At 32.7% G+C, this 23982-nt stretch overlaps 1 protein-coding gene across 1 annotated transcript in view; it reads right to left on the minus strand.

The window, feature by feature from the left end:
* Nucleotides 1–1441: 1441 nt before the first annotated feature.
* LOC124360631 (mitochondrial-processing peptidase subunit alpha) overlaps nt 1442–23982 on the minus strand; it is a 37952-nt gene continuing 15411 nt past the window's right edge. Inside the window, exons 3-12 of the mRNA XM_046814402.1 lie at nt 23690–23769; nt 22228–22310; nt 18692–18794; nt 17204–17296; nt 13228–13400; nt 8630–8729; nt 4104–4312; nt 2748–2913; nt 2163–2295; nt 1442–1736 (exon numbers count right to left, since the gene is read on the minus strand). Coding sequence (XP_046670358.1) covers nt 1558–1736; nt 2163–2295; nt 2748–2913; nt 4104–4312; nt 8630–8729; nt 13228–13400; nt 17204–17296; nt 18692–18794; nt 22228–22310; nt 23690–23769 — 1319 coding nt within the window. The 3' untranslated portion in view covers nt 1442–1557. The remainder of the gene's footprint in view (nt 1737–2162; nt 2296–2747; nt 2914–4103; nt 4313–8629; nt 8730–13227; nt 13401–17203; nt 17297–18691; nt 18795–22227; nt 22311–23689; nt 23770–23982) is intronic.

The raw sequence follows: 23982 nt of genomic DNA on the forward strand, positions 1-23982 counted from the left end.
TTTGGGGAATTTTTCTTCTGAATTTCAATATAATTTTTGTTTTTCGGATAATCTGGGGTTTCCAGACCACAAGAGAGTTGTAGAGGATAGTTTTCGGCCAGATAGTGTCTTAACACTCCCATCTTTATTAATTTATCATTGTATTAGTTTTGTTTTTAACTATGGCAATGTGTTTAAATTAAAAGTCTATGTCATAGAACAACAGAAAATAAGATGTAAACATTTATAAAGTTTTATTTCTCTACTCTGGTCATACATAATTTAACTCTGTGTCTAAATAAAAATAGCTTCAAGTTTACTATTTTTGAGGACCAAATTCGAATGTTATCGGTAGGTCAGATAGGTATTTAGAGTTTGCATTACGTTCTCGAGATTATTGGAATATGAGCTTAACATTTACTTGCTAATAAAGTGCGTTTTTGGTTATTATTATTATTCAATTGAATTTTATTCTTTTAAAAAGTACATTTATATACCAATATACACCATTTACATACACAAACAACGTAACAATCTATTGTGTAAAATAAAAATAAAAGAATACATACCTCAAGTCAAATATAAGAGACCACGATATTTCCTTACTTTCATTGTAAAGGTACAATTTTTGCAAACATTTGCATGTTAAAATGTGTTATAAAATCAATGCACCATTGCATATCTTACGAAATATCAGCAGTCACTTTATTTCTATAAGTAGGTTTTGATTAACATATACTTTTGGTAAAAGTTTAGACAATTTTGGTAAAAAACCTACTGAAAAGTGTAACAGTAACAGCGAATGAAATAAAAGTTTTAAAAATAGTAGAATTGGCAAACTAAATCCTATTTCCTTCATAAATAGCAATGCCAGCTATGTTTTAACCTGTTTTTAATTAATCTAACCATGTTTGTAAGTTCAGTTTCTTTCTACCAGTATGTACAAGTTCATCTTAAACAACTACTGAACAAGTTTGGGAGAAATTATAAGAGATGATGATCATGTCTATCATATTCTATTTCTTTATGTTAGTCAGTCAGTTTTGTGCCCATGAAGAGGTGTTTTGTTGTCTGTCAAATATGCCATTCATTGACGAGGAATCTTTCTTGATGTTGTTAGTGTTAGGTGAATATTAACAGAACTACACAACTGCTGCTGCTCTGTATGCTCAATGTTACCCAGACCTTGAACATCATTTGGATGGTCTGTTTCTGTATAGTATTCTCACCACTAACAGGAAGACTGGAGCTAAACTCAACTTTCACATTGAATCAACCCTTTTGAAGGGAATTGTTTATTTATTTGTAGGTATTTTTTTTAATATTTAATTTGATACCATAAATCTAAATACATTATATCAATTTAATTTTCCAAAGTATTTCTTTCTTTAGCAAGGGATTTTTTCTAATTTGACTGCACTTGCATGGTAAAACATATTTTGGGCTCAAAGGCAAAACACAATTTAAAAATAAAGAAAGTTGTTTAATTTGAGTTATATTGCATTCTTTACAACCAGTAATAGAGACAAGAGACTAGAAAAGTAATGGAAGGAAAAATGTGGTGATAATTTAGTAAAATTATCTAAAGAGGGATAGCCTGGATCGGGCATTCTGCAAGCGTCCTTCCTTGTTGAGTAGCGCTGTCTGAATGTCAGCAAGAGCTGGCATCTTCTGCACCTTGCCCCTGGCTGCCACAGCTGGTTGGGACCGCAACATTCGCTGAGCCACTCGACTGATGTCATCACTTGTCACTTTCTCTGTTCAACAAATTACTCTTTAAGAACATCTCTATCTTTTATCTTGTAAAAAAGGTTTCAATCATAATAGTTAATAACATTTTATTAAATACAGTTCTTTTATTGTTTAATATCTTTACACTTTACTGTTGTTATTTGTTGAGAATTTGGTGGTGGAAGAATCCCACACAAAAGGTCAAAAGATCTACTGTGCAGAAAATCTGGAAGTACAATACCATTCAACCAACAAAATTTAAGGCATAACGATCATTGTGTAATTCTTTATTTTATTATAATCCAAGTTTTCTAAAACTTCAATCATCTGTCTTTCTTTATAGTTTAATAATTCTTATTATTTCTAAATTTAGTGGATTTTAGTCACATGACAGGTTTCAACTGTTGTAGCGAGATAATAAATTGTTAAATTAACGGTTTGCTTCCAATTACCTATTAATTCCATGAATGCTTCTGGTCTTTTTCGATGTCCCGTTGCAAGCACTTGTCTGGCAATGTCCTCAAACACAACTGGTCGTGCCTCCAGATTCATCAGTAACATCGACTGGAGCTGAGTCTTAGCTCTCTGGGGAATAAATTGCATTACTTTAGTCCTTCATATTAAGTTAATTAATTGCAATAATATAAATGAATTAAATTAGTGATAAACTTAAATTCAATACTACACGTTAGAAGATCATCTAATAACTGTATTAAATTGTACTATATTCATTTTATTTGTAATCTTCCAAAGAGTAATAGTGCTGTCAGTTGGTGTTCAAAACCGTTGTTTTGTAACAATACCTGTATAACAGAAAAGTTTTCTGCAGCAGCTCTATGTTTTTGTGGTGATGAATTTGAATTACAAGTTTACTACCTTGTAGAAGGTTAGCTTTTCAACAAAAAACACTAAAAATTTCAAAATTGTCACACTTTTTTAGTGTTGCATTTATATGTAAAAATATATTTTTAAAAAATAATCATTCTGTAGAACATTTTTGGACCATTGCAATACATTCTTCTATGTAAAAAACTGACCCTCAATTCTTTGTCACCAGTAGGACCAGCCATAGCCACGATCTCTCTAGTCAGCACATCCACCATGTCCCGGACATGAGCCGGCGTTGCACTTGCATGGATACAGAACAGCCCTGTGTCAGCATACGCATGGTTGTATGCCGTGGCATTGTACATCCAATGGTATCTATAACAGGAGATCTTCAATACAATACAGTCATACTTATCTGATCACTATATATCATAAATGGTTAGGTGAAAACAAAACAGACAATCCTGTGATTGTAGGACTGAACACGAAACAATAACCATAGATTAAATCATTATTCTCATCATACTTGTGAATAGGGCTGGCAGATCTTCATGGAATCAGTGCAGCAGCCCTAAATTGACACAAGGGATATAAAAATTGGCTAGGTGGAAAAAGCTCATATTTATTTATTATCCAGTAAGAGTAATATTACTACAATGTTTTGACTTAATTGCAAAAGAACAGTAGCCTATCTTTATTTTTGCAAAGTCCTGGTTATGCATCAGTTTTTAAATGTTTCTTATGATTGGTATTATTAATAATGTAGGAATACATAATATTATAGATATTACTGTGGAGAATTGAACTAAATAAATCAAATACTGTACATGTTTTGAATCACCAAACAACAGTTAGTAAACATAAGCTGTTGATCATATCAACTGAGATTATCTGAGAGATCACTATATATCTAAATACACAAATCACACATCTAATCACATTATCAGTGTTTGTTTACTAATCCTGAAATCTAAATTGTTAGTTAGTCAGCATAAATGTTGTTAGGTTTCTGTTTGTTTTGTTCCTTGCATAGTCTTGAGTCAGAAGTTGGCTAAAAGAAGGCTCAAGAAGAATATTGGCTTACTTAGGGTAACAAAATTGTTCACATAATACGCCTATAATACCATATCAGCTGTGTGTGTGTGTTATTACAATTAATAGTTACAAACTCGTAATGAAATGATTGACCAGAAAGAATAATTATTTTTGCTCTCCCTACTAAAAACACTACGTACTACTGCAATTGTGCAGAATTTCAAGACTTTGTTTAAATATACAGCCAATTAATTATTGAAATCCGAGCAACCTCACTATACAGACATCAACAATTTTAGAAAAAATGACAATGTCTATACTGCGTGGACGTCAGCCGACAAAGGATTAAAAACCACTGTGCAAGCTAATTAAAAAAGTGTAATCACCAACTTTTAAAGTATTTTCCCTTTTTGTATAAATAAACAAATTATATTATTATTGGTAAAAACAATTAATCTAATAGTCAAACTTTAGGTACCATACTTATCTATCACTATCAATGTTTGTAATACATCCAGTTTCATAATAACCTGTTAAGAACGTTAGTGTAGAGCCGAGTGTACATGCCCTTCCCAGGCCCTCCTGCACTGAAAGATCCACCACCTCCCATCATCATGTTGAGCACACATGCGGGGATGAAATCTGGGTCCTGGTGAGACATGCCTTCCAATGCAACCACGACATGAGCCAGTTCAGGTAGTCCAGAAGGTCCTGCATACTGTGGGATTTCGCATTCCTCCTGCACAATGTTATTGTAATGAGTTTAAATATAGATTGTAAATCTGGGTGCTAGTGAGAGACATGCCAACCAATGCAACCAAGACATGAGCCAGTTCAGGCAGTCCAGAAGGTCCTGCATACTGTGGGATTTCACATTCCTCCTGCACAATGTTATTGTACTGAGTTTAAATATAGATTGTAAATCTGGGTGCTAGTGAGAGACATGCCAACCAATGCAACCAAGACATGAGCCAGTTCAGGCAGTCCAGAAGGTCCTGCATACTGTGGGATTTCACATTCCTCCTGCACAATGTTATTGTACTGAGTTTAAATATAGATTGTAAATCTGGGTCCTGGTGAGACATGCCTTCCAATGCAACCACGACATGAGCCAGTTCAGGCAGTCCAGAAGGTCCTGCATACTGTGGGATTTCGCATTCCTCCTGCACAATGTTATTGTATTGAGTTTAAATATAGATTGTAAATCTGGGTGCTAGTGAGACATGCCTTCCAATGCAACCACGACATGAGCCAGTTCAGGCAGTCCAGAAGGTCCTGCATACTGTGGGATTTCACATTCCTCCTGCACAATGTTATTGTATTGAGTTTAAATATAGATTGTAAATCTGGGTGCTAGTGAGACATGCCTTCCAATGCAACCACGACATGAGCCAGTTCAGGCAGTCCCGAAGGTCCTGCATACTGTGGGATTTCGCATTCCTCCTGCACAATGTTATTGTATTGAGTTTAAATATAGATTGTAAATCTGGGTGCTAGTGAGACATGCCTACCAATGCAACCACGACATGAGCCAGTTCAGGCAGTCCCGAAGGTCCTGCATACTGTGGGATTTCACATTCCTCCTGCACAATGTTATTGTACTGATTTTAAATATAGATTTTAAATCTGGGTGCTAGTGAGATAATCATCTAAAATTGTAACTCCAAAGGGCCCATTTCTGGTTGTCCAGTCTGGCATAATGAGTGACCTCTTACACTTTCAAGGAAGTGATAGTAAGACCTTCCCCACAAATAAATGTTATGTGCAAAATAAAAAGTTTTCAGGCATCCAGTGACTGTTTTACTAATAATAATATTTTGTTTTGGGACAAGAATGCTCTGTAGAATTATATATATATATATAATTTAATTTCAATAAACATTGAATCACAAAAAGTACTTGCTCCGCCGGGACTCGAACCCGGATCTCTCACTTGCCGGGTGAATGTGCTACCATTACACCACAGAGCCCTTACTTTTTCCAATTCAATTATTTTGTATTTGGCTTTTTCTTTCCCATATGTGTTTAAATAGCAAACTAACATATGATCGGAAGACCAAATACCTGTCAAACGACTTTTATTTAGATTAAATTGTATAAATGGCAATAGCCTTATTTAATTTCAATAAACATTGAATCACAAAAAGTACTTGCTCCGCCGGGACTCGAACCCGGATCTCTCACTTGCCGGGTGAATGTGCTACCATTACACCACAGAGCCCTTACTTTTTCCAATTCAATTATTTTGTATTTGGCTTTTTCTTTCCCATATATGTTTAAATAAGCAAACTAACATATGATCGGAAGACCAAATACCTGTCAAAAAAAACCAAACGGACTAGAAAGTCCTAGAACAAATTAAAAATTTATAAATGTTTACAAATTACACTTTTCCGTAATCAGCATATACAAGTATTTCTGGACATTTGCCATCAATTTGCGATATAAAAAAATCAGTAACACTACGTTTCGAGATCTGCAATCTGATTTCTTCCTACAGGTGAATAACTAACCTATCTCATTTACTCTTCATGGTCGCATCAGTCTCAGGCAAAGGTGAGTTAATTTGATGTTAATTTAAATATTAATGAACTTAAAATTTCAGAACAAGTGAACAAGTTCACTAACTAAGGCTTCAGATTGGTTAAAAAAAATTGTTTTAATCGCAAGAAAATCTAGTGAAAATTTTAGAAAATTTAGGTTGACAAATATTTGAGCTGGACCTCTCATATTGATCACATTAGTTCAAACTACAGTTGTATTACAAAAAAATTACTAGCTATATAAAAAAAAACTATATTGTATCTGCATACTTGTCACACTTTCAATCAATTTTCATACGTTTTAGTATTTTATAGTAATTGCAGCAAAATTGGTGACATTTTTCTTTACTTAAGAACATAATTAGAATAATATTTGATGTCATAACTTTAAATACCAGTGTAAACTATTATTTATGAATTTTCAAATTCAAACTGTTAAGTATATATGTTTAAATGGCCTAATTAACTTTACAATATCCTGATATTATAAAAATTGCTATCAGATTACTGTTATTTGTAATCATAAACATTTTCTGTCATCCTATTGACTTTCAGAATGGAGTGAAGAATTAAAGATGGTATTTATATGATGATTACCTAAATATAATTATTTTTCAATACCATTTACTTTATTACCAACTAGCGGGCCCGGCGCGCTTTGCTGCGCATTTCAATAATTTTTTGCAAAAGTTGCCCGCGGCTTCGCACGCAATTTCCTGTTGAAAACAGTACACTATATTCACTTATTCTTTTTCTATCACATTCTAAACATTGCTGAGATAATTGATAGTCGTTCCATCGTGAGCCTCTTGGGCGTATTATGAAGGTATGTACCATATTCCTGCCTCTATCTAGCTGTTACCCACGGCTACGCACGCAAATATTAAGAACCGAAGTCCTTATATTACTTAGTAAATTTTTTTTTTACTATAATAAATTTTAGATTAAATTAGTTATATCTCCGATGCCACGATTGAGCTTGCTTTGTTGTCTCGATCGAGAGAATATGTACACACGGAGTTTTGAGAACCATACTTCTGTCAAAAAAAAACAACTAAGGTTGATTTTATAACATTCTTTATATATTTGTAGCCAACGTAAGATAGTAATTATGATATCTGCATTACTTTTCTGATCAAGCATGAGCATGGTTTATATTAAATAAATATTGCAGTTAAAGGTGAATTTTTACGTCAAATTTGAATTGTATTATCTGGATAGTAAAGTCTATGTTTAACAGTGATTGCAAAAACAGTTTAAACAAAATTTGTCGTTTCTCTTAAGCTTACTCTATGCTTTAAAACTATAAGTGTAATATATGTTTTACAAAGAACAGCTGATTAAAAAATTTGAAAAGACGTTAACATATGTTTGCTGCAATGCATTTCTTATGGGTATTTCTGTAACCAGTGGGGCGGAATCCTGAATCGGGAAAGGGATGGGCATAGCTTATAAACCTTCTCCGTGGAAAAATACATATACGTACAAATTTTCATCATGATCGGTCCAATAGTTCACGATTCCATAAAGGACAAACATACAAACATTCATTTTTATATATATAGAAGATAGACTAGCGGGCCCGGCGCGCTTTGCTGCGCATTTCAATAATTTTTTGCAAAAGCTGCCCGCGGCTTCGCACGCAATTTCCCGTTGAAAACAGTACACTATATTCACTTATTCTTTTTCTATCACATTCTAAACATTGCTGAGATAATTGATAGTCGTTCCATCGTGAGCCTCTTGGGCGTATTATGAAGGTATGTACCATATTCCTGCCTCTATCTAGCTGTTACCCACGGCTTCGCACGCAAATCTTAAGAACCGAAGTCCTTATATTACTTAGTAAATTTTTTTTTTTACTATAATAAATTTTAGATTAAATTAGTTATATCTCCGATGCCACGATTGAGCTTGCTTTGTTGTCTCGATCGAGAGAATATGTACACACGGAGTTTTGAGAACCATACTTCTGTCAAAAAAAAACAACTAAGGTTGATTTTATAAACATTCTTTATATTTGTAGCCAACGTAAGATAGTAATTATGATATCTGCATTACTCTTCTGATCAAGCATGAGCATGGTTTATATTAAATAAATATTGCAGTTAAAGGTGAATTTTTACGTCAAATTTGAATTGTATTATCTGGATAGTAAAGTCTATGTTTAACAGTGATTGCAAAAACAGTTTAAACAAAATTTGTCGTTTCTCTTAAGCTTACTCTATGCTTTAAAACTATAAGTGTAATATATGTTTACAAAGAACAGCTGATTAAAAATTTGAAAAGACGTTAACATATGTTTGCTGCAATGCATTTCTTATGGGTATTTCTGTAACCAGTGGGGCGGAATCCTGAATCGGGAAAGGGATGGGCATAGCTTATAAACCTTCTCCGTGGAAAAATACATATACGTACAAATTTTCATCATGATCGGTCCAATAGTTCACGATTCCATAAAGGACAAACATACAAACATTCATTTTTATATATATAGATTAATACATATATACCTGTACGATTCCTCCAGTGAACTGGGCTACTGAGGCATCAACTTTTACTTGTTGTATTGAAGAATTCTGATCCCACATCGGCTTTAATTCAACAAAATATCTGAAAACATTACAAAGGACCATTACAGCTTTTTACTGAGTTCCAGAAAAAATTATGAATGTATTACTTTGTGTATCTGTAAAAGAACCAAGACTACCAATATTTAATTAAAGTTGGTCTTTTACCACCTTTCCACGCGTTAAAAAAATGGAGCACTATGTTTTCAGGATTGGAATCTACTCTCTTCTTCAAGTTTCTTAAGATATACTTATGTCTTCTGATTTTTTGATACCTGAATAAGGGGATGGATTAAATCCTCAAAACATAGTCTTTACTTTTTGAAACTTATAATGATGGCAAATGTACAAAATCCTATTACCCTTTAACTCTTTGATATACACATGGTTAAAGTTCATATATTTGAGAGATTATTGTTAATAAAATAATTATTAACTAGTTTTTATATACATGATTCAAATACTTTACTGAATACAGTAACTAATGAAATAGGTCAGAAGTAGCTAGATGGGCTTGACTTTTCACCTTTCTTAAAAACTGGTGGATATATCCCCTGTTCAAGCATTTTATTTATTAAACAGAAAAGTTAGTGGATCAATTATAATATAAATTATTTCTTTAACACTTGTATTTTAAAACTCATGATAGTCTTTACTGGATGATAGACTTAAACTAGCTACACATTTTATTACATCACTTGTTTCAATAATTTGCCATTTCATTGTATAACCTGTATTTCAATTTACAACAAATTTATTAACCAACTCTGAGGTACCATCCATATTTCCATGACTTAGATTTAATTTCTTAAATAAATTAACAAAATAGTCATTAAACGCAGTAGAATTAATTAAAGTTTCATGATTATTTCTCTTATAGTTGGACTCAGTTTTTATGACATTCCATGCAGCTTAGTATTTATTAGAGGACTGTGTTATCCTGTATCCACCATCATATGCTATTACAATTTCTTTGTACTTTTTTAATTCTGGACTGAGCCATTTTAATTTTGGCTTCTTATCAGAACTTAATTTTTTCTTTAATTCTATCGCATTAATTAAGTGAATTTGTCATTAATAAGTTTAAATACTCATAAGCTTGTTCATACTTTTTCAACATTGATAAACTTTTCCAATTTTATCCAATCTATTTGTGATAACTTATACTTAAGATATACTTATTTACAACTGCTCCTGGAGTCACTTCTCTTACACTTCAAATTATATTTTTGCTTTTATTTCCTTTTAGTGTTTTTTTTATTTATTTTTTTAACTGTACATATACCCCTATCAATATTTGTGACTACATTGTCCTAGCACGCCTCACCCCTTGTAGGCTCCTCACCTAGCCAGTAAGTATTAAAAGATTATAATAAATTAGAAAATTATTCTGTCTCATATGATTTACATCTTATATTTATACTTGCCTTCAGCCCACTGGGGGCTATGCCCCCAGGACCCATTTGTAAGTACTTCAAAATTTGAGGATAAGAGGGATTTAGTTAAATTCGGATATGAGGTTTCCAGATTTCATGTTCACAGCTGTTTCCGTTCTCAAGAATCATACGGGTCATAATGGTTCGCTAACTTTCAGCCTAATGATGTGTGATATTTATAAAAACAATCAAAGGATTTCATAGAAAAAGTAAGTGATGTGTTAGCAAAATTAGAAGAAGAAGAATTTGGTGAAAAGGAAAGTCCGAGGTTAGGTTTACCAGGAAGTGAAAAAGTAGAACGTAGTTTGTTTATTTTTCCGGATTTAACCAAATTCTTGACTTTGAGGGCGTTTTGTGGCTTAACCCATTGCGGATCACTGACGAGCTGGGCTCGTCATGCAGCAGCCGGGCCTAATGGCACACGGTGACGAGCTCAGGTCGCAAAAGCGGTCTGCTTTTAAATTTCCCTCCAAATAGTTCTGTTAATGTCTGATAGATCGGGCGATCGTCTTCACTTGTCTACTAAGAGTGTTTAACAACGGTCTACGTTTAGAATTTTCATAAGTTTTATAAATATCCTACAGATTGCAGTTGTATGTCGAAGTTGAAAAATCATTCATATGAGTTTACTCTCTGCTTTTTAGCACTTCTGATTGGGTGTTTTCCTCAGTTGTTATTATAATACTTTTGAGATTAGTGACACAACTAAACGACGCAGACGTACATGTTGGTGGGTTTAGTCTAGACAATGGCCCGGATGTTACAATCGATTCGTCCGAGCCGCTTTATTTAGACTATGATTCAGACATCATCCCTGCCACGCCTTAACTTTGCTTGCGTGTTATCGTTCCCACATCAAGGATACCCCAGCAGGCCCATGTTCCATCTGAACGAATACTTTCGCAGCTGAATTTTCTAGTATACAATAGCGAGCGATACGATGTGGCGCACCATTGCTGTTTGTGAGGCCGCTGACCGTGAATTAATTCGTGCCCGCTGGTGCCCGCGCGCCAAAACAATACGATCCGCAATGGGTTAACCGTCGGAATTACAACAAAAACTGACTGGACCTTTCTTGTGGGAAATTTAATTTAGATTGTGCTACTGGATTTGAGCTACGACTTCTTGTTTAGCCAGGGCAGAGCTTGGGAGGAAAGACTGCACTAAACAACTTTAATGAACTTCTTAGAGTAATTAAAAATGAAAACTGACCAGCTTTCATATATTTTCTGGCAATTTCATTGTCTAAGCTATAACTGTACCAAATTTTAAATTTCTAGCATACTATGAAGTGGATTACACTCTGTAGGTATGCACAACATAGGGGGTTAGTTAAGCTGTTTTCATTACCTGAAGGGTACTCATTCCAGGTCAGTAAGTGATTGTCGGGTCATACCAGGAAATTCCGAGGGGAGGATTAGTGTAACCAGGGGTTTAAAACACACATGGTTCTTTTTTGGAGGGTTTTGTGTCTGTTAACATAATAAAATTCACGATATCCCTATCTACTATTGATGCTTCACTAATGCTCAGCCAATTACTGATATGGGAAGGTATTCACTCGTTAACATAGTAATATAAGTTTAATCTGGATCCTGAGTTAATTTCACAAACTATAGTCGCATCCAAATTAAAACTTAAAATTTCCAATAAAGACAAAGATTTTTCCATTGAGAACATTTTTGGGCTTGCAGAAGGATATATAACAAAAAGCTATTTGATCTTTTTTTGTACTCTTCATCATTTTATAGTTACATAAAGTTTTATATTTAAGCTAGGACCAACAGTAAAAATAAAAAAATATTTGCATTTAAACGCGTTTTACAACCGAACCATTAAGGATAAAGCAAAAGGTTACTAGACTTTTTTTTAGATCACATAATTTCAAAATTCCTATTGAAAATTTGTTTTGAACTACAGTATAACCAACGGTTTGGCCACTATCGAGCCTGGATGGTAAATTTTTAAGTGAAAATTGCAAAATTGTATCACATAGTCACGTTTTGCGACCAAACCGATAGAGATAGAGCAAAAGGCATTGGCCCTTTCTAGTAGTTCACTTCATTGCCGACTAGTGTTTTTACATTAGATCTGAGCTTGCTCTAACGGTTCACCCGCTATCGGGCTTCAAAGAGAGGCCTGCAAGGGTGAAAAGTGTGAAATTTCGCATATTTTTTGAGCGGTTTAAAAGTAAACATTTCTGGTTTTCAGACTTTGCCTGGTGGTTTGAAGGTTGTGTGCAAAATTTCATGTTTCTAGCACTTCTACAAGTGAGTTAGAATTTGTATATCATATCAGTCAGTCAGTTACACCGCGTTATTGCTCAAGTCAAGACAAACATATTTCACCATATGAACATGCGTCTCTGATGCTTAGTTTCCCATCTGTCTGTCTGTATGTGTTTTTTTATAAAAAAAATTAATATCTTAAAAACGAATAAATTAAATAGTACCAAATTTGGCTCAAATGTTTATGATAACAAAGGTCAGTTATTGAAAAATATATCATGAAATCATCTTCGGTATTTTCAAAATAGTGGCTATTAAAACTTTTGAACTTTAAATATCTTAAGAACCTGCAATTTTTCTCAAGAATTACAAAAATAACAAGACATGGCCCTCAATGTGGGGCCATTTTGTAAGGGGATTTTACTTTTATCTAAGTGTAAACGCTTCTCCTTATGCTCTATACATTTCAAACAGAGCAGTAAAGTAAATAAACAATAATATATGCAATGTTTACATCAGCTTTTGTTCACACCAGCTTGTATATTTAAAACAGATTATTAATAAAACTACTTTTGTAGTGATGCAAAGTTTGCTTTGAACATGTGACTAAAAGTTAGACTATTTATTCAACAATACATTTCTTATGGAGCTATCTTTCAACTCTAAAGGCCAGTGGGGCTGAGCCCGGGTAATTTAATAGTAAAATAAAAGTAACATGTCACGGGATTTTCAGCTTTGTTGAAATTTCAGCTCAATTGAGTAATGAAAAGTAGTTCAATTTAAGCAATGTATTTGCGTCATGGCGATGAACACACAGAGAGAGCTTATAGTAGGAACTGAAAAGAATACAATTAATTATGAAGATTAATTATCTTACTTTGTAACGAAGTCAACAAGCGCTTGATGCTCAACACCCACTCCAGCAACTACCATTCTCGATAGAGTATGATGGCTCTTGAGGTAAGTCAGAAGTGTATTGGAATCAATCTTACTCAGACTACTCTCAGGACAGATCTTAGGCAAACCGAGAGTGTTGTTGCGATAGGCAGCCTGTGAAAATATTTAACTACAGTACATTAAAACACAAAATAGTACAGTGAGGAGTAAAAGAATAAACTAAGTAACCTTAAGATGTAATTTCTCACACAGAGTTATTTTAAACTTCATGTTGCTACAGTGTTCCCACTCAATCTTAATCATACAAATTCATGGTTTTTATGGTACAAAAATAGTAATTGTACCATAAACACACAGTAGTTGTTATAAACAATACAAATAAAAATAAAACAAAAGTTGGTGTTTTTTTACTTGGAGTGGAGTGGCCTGACTCTGCACTTTGGCATCTGTTGCCAGTTCTCTCATCTCAATTCAGCTTAAATAGAGGTGTGTTTCATTTCTCAGACACTGCAAAATGGTGAAACTATTTAAAACTTTTAGTTTTTTCACTAACAATGTAGATGATTTGTGCAGGAATGGTTTAGGTCTTGGCTATGACACAAACAACAAGGGGGGTAGAGAGTTCAACGGTATGGTTTGTTAAATAATGAGCATAAAAGGGGATAAAACTTTGCCGCTTGTATCATATCAGAGCTCTTACTATTAATCGGCCCATAGGAGCGGTTCACACGAGCGAGAAGCATAATCACGGCAACTCGCGGGGATTGATTTTGGTGCGATTTAGGGCAGTTTCAAAACACCGACGAAACACATATAAAAGCTGTTGGCAGTAGCAGCAAAAACGTGGGACACTTTTAGACAGCCAATGCAAGTTTCGGCATTCTACTGCGATTCAAGTTCCCCTTCCCCACCTCATTCAGCTGACATAAATTAGGAATGATTATTTTTTATAACTGTTTTGTGATTTAAGGCGATGCAGAAGAGACTGAAGAGTGGCAAAACAATTTATAGTTTATTCTATCTTGACACACACGGCTGTGGCACATTTGGCGTTAAACGCTGAAATCAGCCACTCCGTGTGAAAGCACTGACACTCATCCATTGTTTGCAACTCCGTAAGTCCAACAGGTGAGCAGTCGGCGATAGAGCGTGAAGCTGAGTTCACGTTTTATGGCCCGTGTGAAATCGGCCTTAATAGGGTATTGAACCTAATGGTATTAAACTATTAGAACTGGTAAAAAAATGTACTTATAGAGTAATATAATTGTAAAATAAATAACAATAATAAATTGTTAGATAAACAATTATTCACAATCAATCAAATATTTTCTTAAGTAATCTATCTCATTATAAGTTATAAAAACAAACACATAAAAATAAATCAAAGTTTTGATTTAGTAGTTAGTCTACAGATATCATATAAAATATTGCAAATAAAAACGAAAAAATATTTACACTATAGTATACAAAAAGTAGACTAATGTTTATGCGTTATTGAGCATTTATGGACTCCTCTGCAATCAAATCCACCAAGATCCATATTTCGAGAAATATTGGTAAGTGTATGAGGTTCAGTGATCAACTACGACAACTGGTAGCCAATGCTCTCCACACACTAATACTAATACGCTGGGTATGCTGTCAGCTACGATCTTGTAGTGGTGGCAGTTGTTTGCCATCGTCACTGCTGTACGCTGCACTCGAGTAAACTGCTCCATTTAATCTGATACGCTAGAAAATCGCACCAAAACTGATCACGTTAGTCGCCACGATTAGGCTTGTTTAATTCTCGCTCATGTGTAAACCGGACCTTAAGACATAGTCACTGTAACAATGCATGCTAATTCATTTAATAGCAAGTTGTACAGATTTTCATGGTTTATTCACAGCTTATTCACGGTTTCACGGTTGTGTGGGGACTCTGTGCTATGATTGTTACATTGAAAGTCACATCTTTAGAAATGTAATTCTTCTGTGATTTGGATGATTTTACTATGTTATATTTAAAAACTTTACATTAACTCATTCTACAGTATAATATAAAATTAAAAATTTGTTTTTTCCTTGGTACAGTTCGAGGACTTTAGCTATGCGCGTGACCTTGAGTGTGTGGTGATAGGCGGGAGGGGTGGTGGTGTAGCATTATGCGCTGCGTCCCGAAAACATTTCCTGTGACTCATGGGTAAAACCCTCCTTTCAGGAATCGTATTAGCCCAAATAACTCATCACACTCGCTAAAATCAGTCTGTTTTGTGACAGTGCTGATTGTGGTGGAATTAAGTGATAAGAGAATACCAAATAATAGCAATAATAGGACTTATCCTTGTTTTTTAGTTGTAACGTTTTTTTGAAAATAACGTATTTTTCAATACTAATCTGCAAATCGAAATCGTGAGTTTAAAGTCGTTAAAGAGATTGTTGCGCCTTCATCTCAGCGGCTAGCGCGTAAACGCAACCCGTCACACAGATAGCGTTTATTTGTTGAAAGGGTAGTATTTGGGCAATACTAGCACAGCTACAATCCTCCAACTGTACCTAGCTTCTAAAACCACCAAAGAGATATATACAACTATGGATTAGGTGCTGAGTGCAATACATCAGCATAAATGGTCTCCACTATCCCATCAGTAACGCTCAAGCACTGCACTGTATACTGAACAATGATGTTATTGAGATTGCCTGGAATAGTCTTTGTGCTGTATTGCAGCACACTTGTTTAATTTATAGAATTAACATAGCAATTAACTACAGTAGAACATGCCGGATTTATGTTCTGCATTTAACTGCCTCAACAGATGAATTACCTCTTTTCACAGGTAAGTGTATGGCTGATTATTTAAAACTATAATTTTTTTATACATTTTTGTACTTTGATAGTAGACTTAATGCTTACTTAAATAGATATGTTATTTATTAGGCTTTTAATGTTTAATAAAGGATATTACAAAATTGAGTAACACGTAATTCATGACCTTTTCAGTAATGATTTTTAGACTAGTTTGTTGTAAAGTGATCTTGGAAGTGTTTGTCTTTACATTGCAGCACTCCTGAAGTTTTAAATTAAAACTATTTTAAGTTTGGAACCAGTTTTTGTTAAGATGAGAACAAGAAAACAATGGATTATAACTACAAAAAGACAAAACTTTAACCCTTCAAACACTGCTCTTTTGTGTAGCAAGCATTTCGTTCATGATGCATTTGAAGATGAAGGAATTCCTTTTACAATATGAATACTGCCACTAGCCTACATTTCATGGTTAATAAAAGCCTTGCCACCTAAATAAATGTAATGGTTGCGTTGAGAACTCCCTACAATAACTATGGAGTGCATGTGCTACCTTCACTAAACTTGCAACATTACAGTTATTTCCCACTTGATGTACTTAAACGATATGTTATTGGATTTTAAATCAATAACATTTTCTAAAAAAAGTTGTTTTTATAAAATGCCTGCGTTTTGAGTAACTATGAGTCAAAAAAGTTAAATAGACACCATCTTAAAATGGATATATATATATATAACATTATCAATTTTATTATATTAAATAGACGTTGCTAATGTTAACAACCATGCAAAAGCTAAAATTTACTTGCATTTAATGTATGTGTAAGCATTTTAAGAAAAATGTTTAAATAAAAAACACATACAGAATACCAAAAACTTAAAAATCCAACTACAGTTAAAACTGAGTACTATAACCACAAGAACGATTCCCTAAAATACCCGACAAGAGTTCTGAAATACACTGTATATTATCATCTGAATTGATAAGTACAAAAATCATTCTGATTTCTTTAAGATAAACATATTTGTTACCTCATGTAATGCTAGTCACAAAAGCTTTTGATTTCTAACAGTCTTGCATACTGCTTCAACTGTACTAGGTGAGATATATTTTAAAGTAATTTGAATAAATATTTATACTTAGAAATTTAAAAAGTGTGTTTTTACTTACACTATGAACCATGTCCATAAGTATTGTTTCTTGTTCTGGCCTGGTAAGCAAGGTTTCCAGTTCAAACTGAATTGTTTGACGAGCTATATCAACCTAAAACATTAAAAAAAATTTAAGCTACATCTAGGCAGCTAAAATATTTTATCATTAAATCTCTAAAAACAAAACACACATAAAAAAGAAACAATATGTAATAAAAAGTATAGTTGTCCTCATTTTGTCTAAGGTGTTTACAAGAATAAACTGTTATGGCTATATGAGCTAGATTATTCAGTTGTGATATTTCCAACTTACAAAAATTCACAATAATCAATTTTCCTTTTGACATGTTAATATACATTCACCTACTCTTTGATTATGACCAAACCTCTTTTGGGAGAAAATGACCTGTTATTTCAAAATTAAATTGAAATAGGTAGAGCGATAATCTATATTCTCTGATCCGAATCGTTCTCTACTCTGACGTTTCAGCAGCAAACTATCTTGTATTAGAGAGTTATTACACAAGAGAGAGTCCTTAAGAGAGCCCGTAAGAGAGAGCCTCTATCTTAACACAAGAGAGAGCCCACACTTTACTCTTGACTGGGAGTGGAGGGAGTGATTCATCTTTCCTGTCAAAATTCTTATCAGTTTACATTTCATTTTTTTCACTAGTTGTACAGTGTATGGTTCTTTTTGTTATAGTTTTCATTTCGATTACGCAGTATTGTATTGATTGTGTAACCTGCACTCATATTGGACCCTCAATTAACTAAAAAAAAAAAACGTAAGCATGTAAATTTAACTGTAGCTGAAATTGGGAATTATTCAGAGACGTTGAAAATCACTTGTAATTTTAAGTAGCATTTATAGGATTACTCAACCAACTATTTATGATGAAAAAAATTAAGATAAAACTGTAAAACATTAAAAAAGACACAACCGAACCTGGAAACAGAAAAACATTTTAAAACGTGTATTAAAAGATATTTTGTGGTTTTTGAACCCATTTATCAGTTGACTGCGGTGGACGAAGTATAATACTATCCTGGCTACCCTAAAGTCAGTACATTACTCAAGTCGCAGTGAAGTTAACCATTTTGAACTTGTTTTAGCCTCACCAAAGTTATTCAGCAACTTTATAATGATGACCTTTAGTAATCCAAAACGTTCTATGATAGGGTTCTGGTGCAGCACTACTGGTGGCAGCCTCCTGAACTCACAACCCTACATATTTTAAAAATGTATTTAATTAGAAGTATACATTAATTCAGAGTACTGAAAATACTTGTGAATCCTAATACTATAAGAACTGTTAATTTCAATTAACTACACCATTATATATTTAATACAGTTTGTCATGAGTAAGGTTAACAATATGCTCTATAAAAAGTTAAAGTTCAAAAGTTTTTTTTAACCAAGACCAGCTATTTTCACAAAATATATATTTAAAGACTCTTATTTAAATTGTGGATGCTATCATTAAAATAATCTCCAGACAAACAGTACCTCATCTAAGGATAACTGAGGACGGAAAACAACATCTCCAAGAATTTTTATAACTGCTTCGAGGCCACGAACATCAGCAGAAGCAGCGTAAACAAAAGTATCTCTGCAACATAACATATTAATGAATTCTTTAAAATTAAATAACTATTTGCAGTTTTAGAAACTTAAGCAGCTTAAAATACGACATTGAACATATTTTTCTCATTTAAGTAGCTATATTAGTAGTTTTGATTGAGGTTTTAAAATATTATAAACCATAATTTTATTTCATTTGGAATTATATAAAAAAATACATTATATGTAGGAAATAAATTTTTAAGGAAAATTCCTGATTATATCAAAAGTGCTCTATTACTATTGTTTTAAAACAAAGTTAAAAGAGTTTTTGGTTTGGTTTTAACTTTATATTCTTCAGAAGAATTTGAGCACTTTCCCTTAGGACCTTAATATTAAATTTTACAATAGTAAATGCATACTGTTTAATACTTGTTAGGTATCAGTTAAAAATTCAATTATATATTGTAATTGGACTACTTTTTTCATTAACCCTTAGCGAGCCACAAATAAATAACCAAAACTACTCCTAAGAGCCATACACCTTAAAAATAAAAAAAATTCCCACATACCAAAACCAATTTGTTTTTATAATTCTTATAACATAATAGGTAAAAAAAAACGACAAAATATTTTTTTTTCATTCTTTATTGTTAATTTACAGCCAAAAAATGGTAAAATCATAATTTCACTGAAAAAATTTAATTTTGACATTCTATGTGTTCATATATAAAATTAACAATAGCTGAACACAATTATTGTAATATTTTACAAAAAACAAGCATATAGTAATTTTTATTTAGAGAAAATATAAAGAATATAGCAAAAATTTATATATACAAATTAAATAAAAGCAACGAAACTAAAATAAAAACTTGACAATAAAGCCATACATCACGATGATAATACATATACTACACTGTACATTGATTAAAAATATTGATCAACATCAAAATTGAAAAGATAAACACGCGGATCGAAAATGAAAGGGCGAATAAACATCTAACATCACGGAAGGCTACAGACAGACTGAGCACGCGTCAGTAGACGTTGTTGGCTCTGGGGGAGACTATGAACATCCGGCCGCCCGCTATTTTGTCGCTCGAACAAGAGCCGTGACCTTCAAAATAGACACGAACGGTTGTCCCTTGTTTCAATAAACCTTGTTTAACAGTTTTTACTAAGTTTGTTACCCAGAAATGCTTTTAAATAATATTAAAACAAAAAAATTGATTTTGCGTCAGTGGACGTCGTTTGCTTTTAGCGCTAGTTTAGGCATGACGTCTAGTAATGTCATTGGCTCGGAAAGGGTTAAATTGACACTATTCAATGTACAAACTGTGCAAATGAATGAATAAAGATTATTTTGATTTGACTGTGTGTGTGTGTGTGTGTGTGTGATTTTATTATGAACAACTTATATCATCAATTACGGCTAATAAATAGTGCAGTCATTGAAGCATTGTTGGTCCGAATTTTTTTACTGTGAACCGAATTGCATAAAATTTTGGAATTAGGTTCACCTTACCCTTAACTTCAAAAGTGAAATGATTTGTACTCCGCAACCACCCTGGGGGTGGTTGCCCACCCCTTCTCGGGAGTGAATTTATTTTTTTCAAAATAACCTCGGATATCGATTAGAAGGCCTAATCGTAAGCAAAATATCATCTATAACGTTTTTCGAAAAATCCAATACTTTTCAAGTTATTGGCAATTGAAAATTCGCAATTGTTTCACGTTTTTTCATCGGTTTTTTTTGCAAATATCTCCAAAAATATACGTTTTATCGAAAATTTTATAAGGAACACAATTGTAGCAGGTAAAACAATGAACAATTTTCTTTTTTATAAAGTATTCTAAGTGAAATATTAAGCTAGATATTAAAAATCAAAGCCGTTTTTTTTTATTTTGTCTGAAATTTAATCTATGTGGTCAATGCCATCTAGCGGCGAGCAGATGCATTTTAGGCATTCTAATAAAAAATAAGTTTTATAGTGCTTGAAATAAGCTTTAAAATGAGCAACTATTAAAAGTCTTTTGCACGTAAAATAAGTGAGCTGTATTGCAAATAAGAGGAGCATCTAATGTTTTTTTCTTTTAAATCAATGGGTTTCATAAGTGCCATTTCCACCAAAATTAAAATTAATCGTTCTTCCGCTAGAATCAACTTTATTATGAAGAGTTTTAATAGATTGTATCAGTTTGGCTGCTTCAGAAACACATATATTTTTCAAAAAAGTCACGATTAAAAAAAAATTAAAATTTTTAAAAAACCACCTTTTTTTCATAATATCTCAAAAATGACGACACATACGAATGAAAGTGTAGGTGTGAAAAATGTAGGTATATTTCTGACAACCAATTTGGATTTTTTGATTTTTCTGTAAAAACAAAAATTGACGGAAATATGATTGTTTTAAAGAGCGCGTGGCAGCGCAATCACAGCCTCTCTTAAGCCCTTTAACCCTTAACCGTTTGAGAAAAAGGTTTTTTACTATATATTGCAATGAAGGATGTGTTGTAGCTCTCTAATTAACTTTTACAATGGTTTTTTATAAATTGTGATAGCATGAAAATTGAAGGAGTTATGGTCAAAAAACTTATCATACTTTTTTCTACTTAGTAAACTGAAAATTTCGGACTGTGAATATTTGGGAGCAATGTGAAAGTACGCAGTATAATAGAGACCCAAAACTATTGTAATGTGTATATATATACATAATATGGCTCATATATTTTGGAAACGTAGGCATGAATACATACCAACTTTCTTATATGTATATATAACACATTTGAGTAAATTTTGTATAATTTGTAAATATTTTAATCCAATAAATGGCAATTTTTTACTCTAAATTAAATTATTTTTAAATAATATGTAATCATATATATTTACTGTTTTAATTTAGGGGTAGTTTTAAGGGTAGAAAAGCTTAAGAATATGATAATCATTTTCGAGAGTGTAGAATAATATTTAAATCCTTTTCATTTTTATCAAAAAAAATTTTTAACAATTTTTTATCAAGGGGTAGTTTTCAAGGGTGAAAGGGGGTTAAAAAATTTGATAATTATTATAGAAAATATAAAATATTACTAACTCTATACTTACATCTTTTTATATCATACCAAAGTATTTTTTTGTGATTTTTCAATTTAGGGGTTGTTTGAAAGGGTTGTAAGATGTTCAAGGGGTTGAAAATCATTTAATATGAGGTAATTGTGTTATAAAACACTTTAAAATTTCACCCACTTACTATTAAACATGTTTTCTAGCGATAAAATGGCTCAATGTCGATTTTTCCATTAAAGGGTTGTTTACACCCCTTAAAAATAATAGGCGGAGTTCAGATCATTTTCACTTTTGAAGTTAAGGGTAAGACGAGCCTAATTCCAAAATTTCATGCAAATCGGTTCACAGTAAAAACATTCGGAGGTAAGACCGTATTTTTCGCTTCAATGACTGCACTAAAAGAGTAACAAACCTGGATGACTGGCAATCACATATTCCTCCATGTTTTTCCAAAGCTTGCATTATTTCATCTTTGTTCTTATACTCTTCTGTTGACTAAAACAAAAACCAAAAGATAAGAGTACACTCATCAATCTTGATGGGACAAAACAATAAAGCATTAGTAAAAAGAAAAAAATATTTGAAACCTTATTGTCCAGAAGATATGATATTGTCCTAATCTTCAGTTACCATATAACTTGTCAATATAACGTGTAACCAATAAATGGTGTTATATGTAGAATTCCATACATGGGTAAACCTACTAAATAAAAATTTACTTTTATGGAATACACTATATTCCATATGTGTGTATGAATATTCAAAGTAATAAAGAAACATTCTAGAAGAACATTACCATGGTATGATGTTCAAAATGTACTCCATTTTTAATTCAAGTGCCACAAACAAATTAAATTAAATGTTTACGCTTTAGACAAATCTCTTCACACTTATCATGCAGCAAAGCAGAGATTACAAACTTCAAAATGCAATATGTTACAAGTTTCTGTCTTAAACTAAATCAAATGTAATAACAATTTTTCATTTTACTTAACATACTGTGTATACATCTTTTGGTAGTAACGGAATAATACAACATACAAGTCAACTATGAAACATGGGCACCGGGCTTCATAGGGTCAGTTTTGGGGCCCTTTTTGTTTCTAGTTTATGTTTATGACTTTAGTATTAATGAACCATCTCTGTCTATATTAAATGCTGACGATACCACTATGATTAGTACATGTGTTGACATTCCTAACGTTACAACACAACTAACAACATACTTAGAATTACCAAAACATTGGTACTCTGCAAACAAAATAGAAGATGCAACAGAGAATATAATATTTACATTAAGAAGTCAAATAAATAACTAGAATGAATGCTTGCTTAAACCTGTAAAAACTACTAGAATTTTTTTATACTATGCTAAATTGGAGTGCTCATCTAAATTATTGATTGTTTAATTTACTTTTAAAGAAATTAAACAATCAGTACAGTAAATAAAATTCAAATCTTAAGTTATTTGAGAAGTAAAAAGACACAATCCCACCACAACATGTCCTAATACACATATAAATGTTAACATATCACTAATATCAGTTTTACAAAGGTTAGGCTATAGTTTCTAAAAGTAACACAGATCAAGGTCGTCGTAAGAGGAAATTTTCTATCTCACCCATTTTCCAATATCCAACGTTTAGGAGAAAGAGAATGAGCTTGCTTATTTTGCAATCCTTATCACAAAGCTTCTAGTTACAAACATTGCCACCAGGCTAGACATTGGAGGTGCTATATTTCACAGGGCTGGATGACAGGTGCTGTATATGACTAACACAATGTCATTACATGTTAGTCCAATCACATTAACTAAATATTTGTCTTAAAGTGTTATTGAACAAAATTAACATTTATCTATTCTTAATACTTACATTAAATGCTAATTTTTCTAAAAAGTGAGAGATTCCACTGGGAAATGCCACTTCATAGCGAGAGCCAGAATCAATTACCACTATAACAAAAGATTAAATATGTAGACATAATAAATAGTTTAGATCATTTTAGTAGATTTCAAACTTCTATAAAATAGCATTAATACTAAATAAATCTTTAAAAAATTGTTTCTTACTTGTAAAACTTTTTTACAGTTATGGTTTAAAACTTTGGCTGACGAGCAGCTCAGTGTCTGATGTTACAGTATCACCAACAATACTATGTTATTTTA

Source organism: Homalodisca vitripennis, chromosome 4 (assembly GCF_021130785.1).
Source record: "Homalodisca vitripennis isolate AUS2020 chromosome 4, UT_GWSS_2.1, whole genome shotgun sequence".
NCBI lineage: Eukaryota > Metazoa > Arthropoda > Insecta > Hemiptera > Cicadellidae > Homalodisca > Homalodisca vitripennis.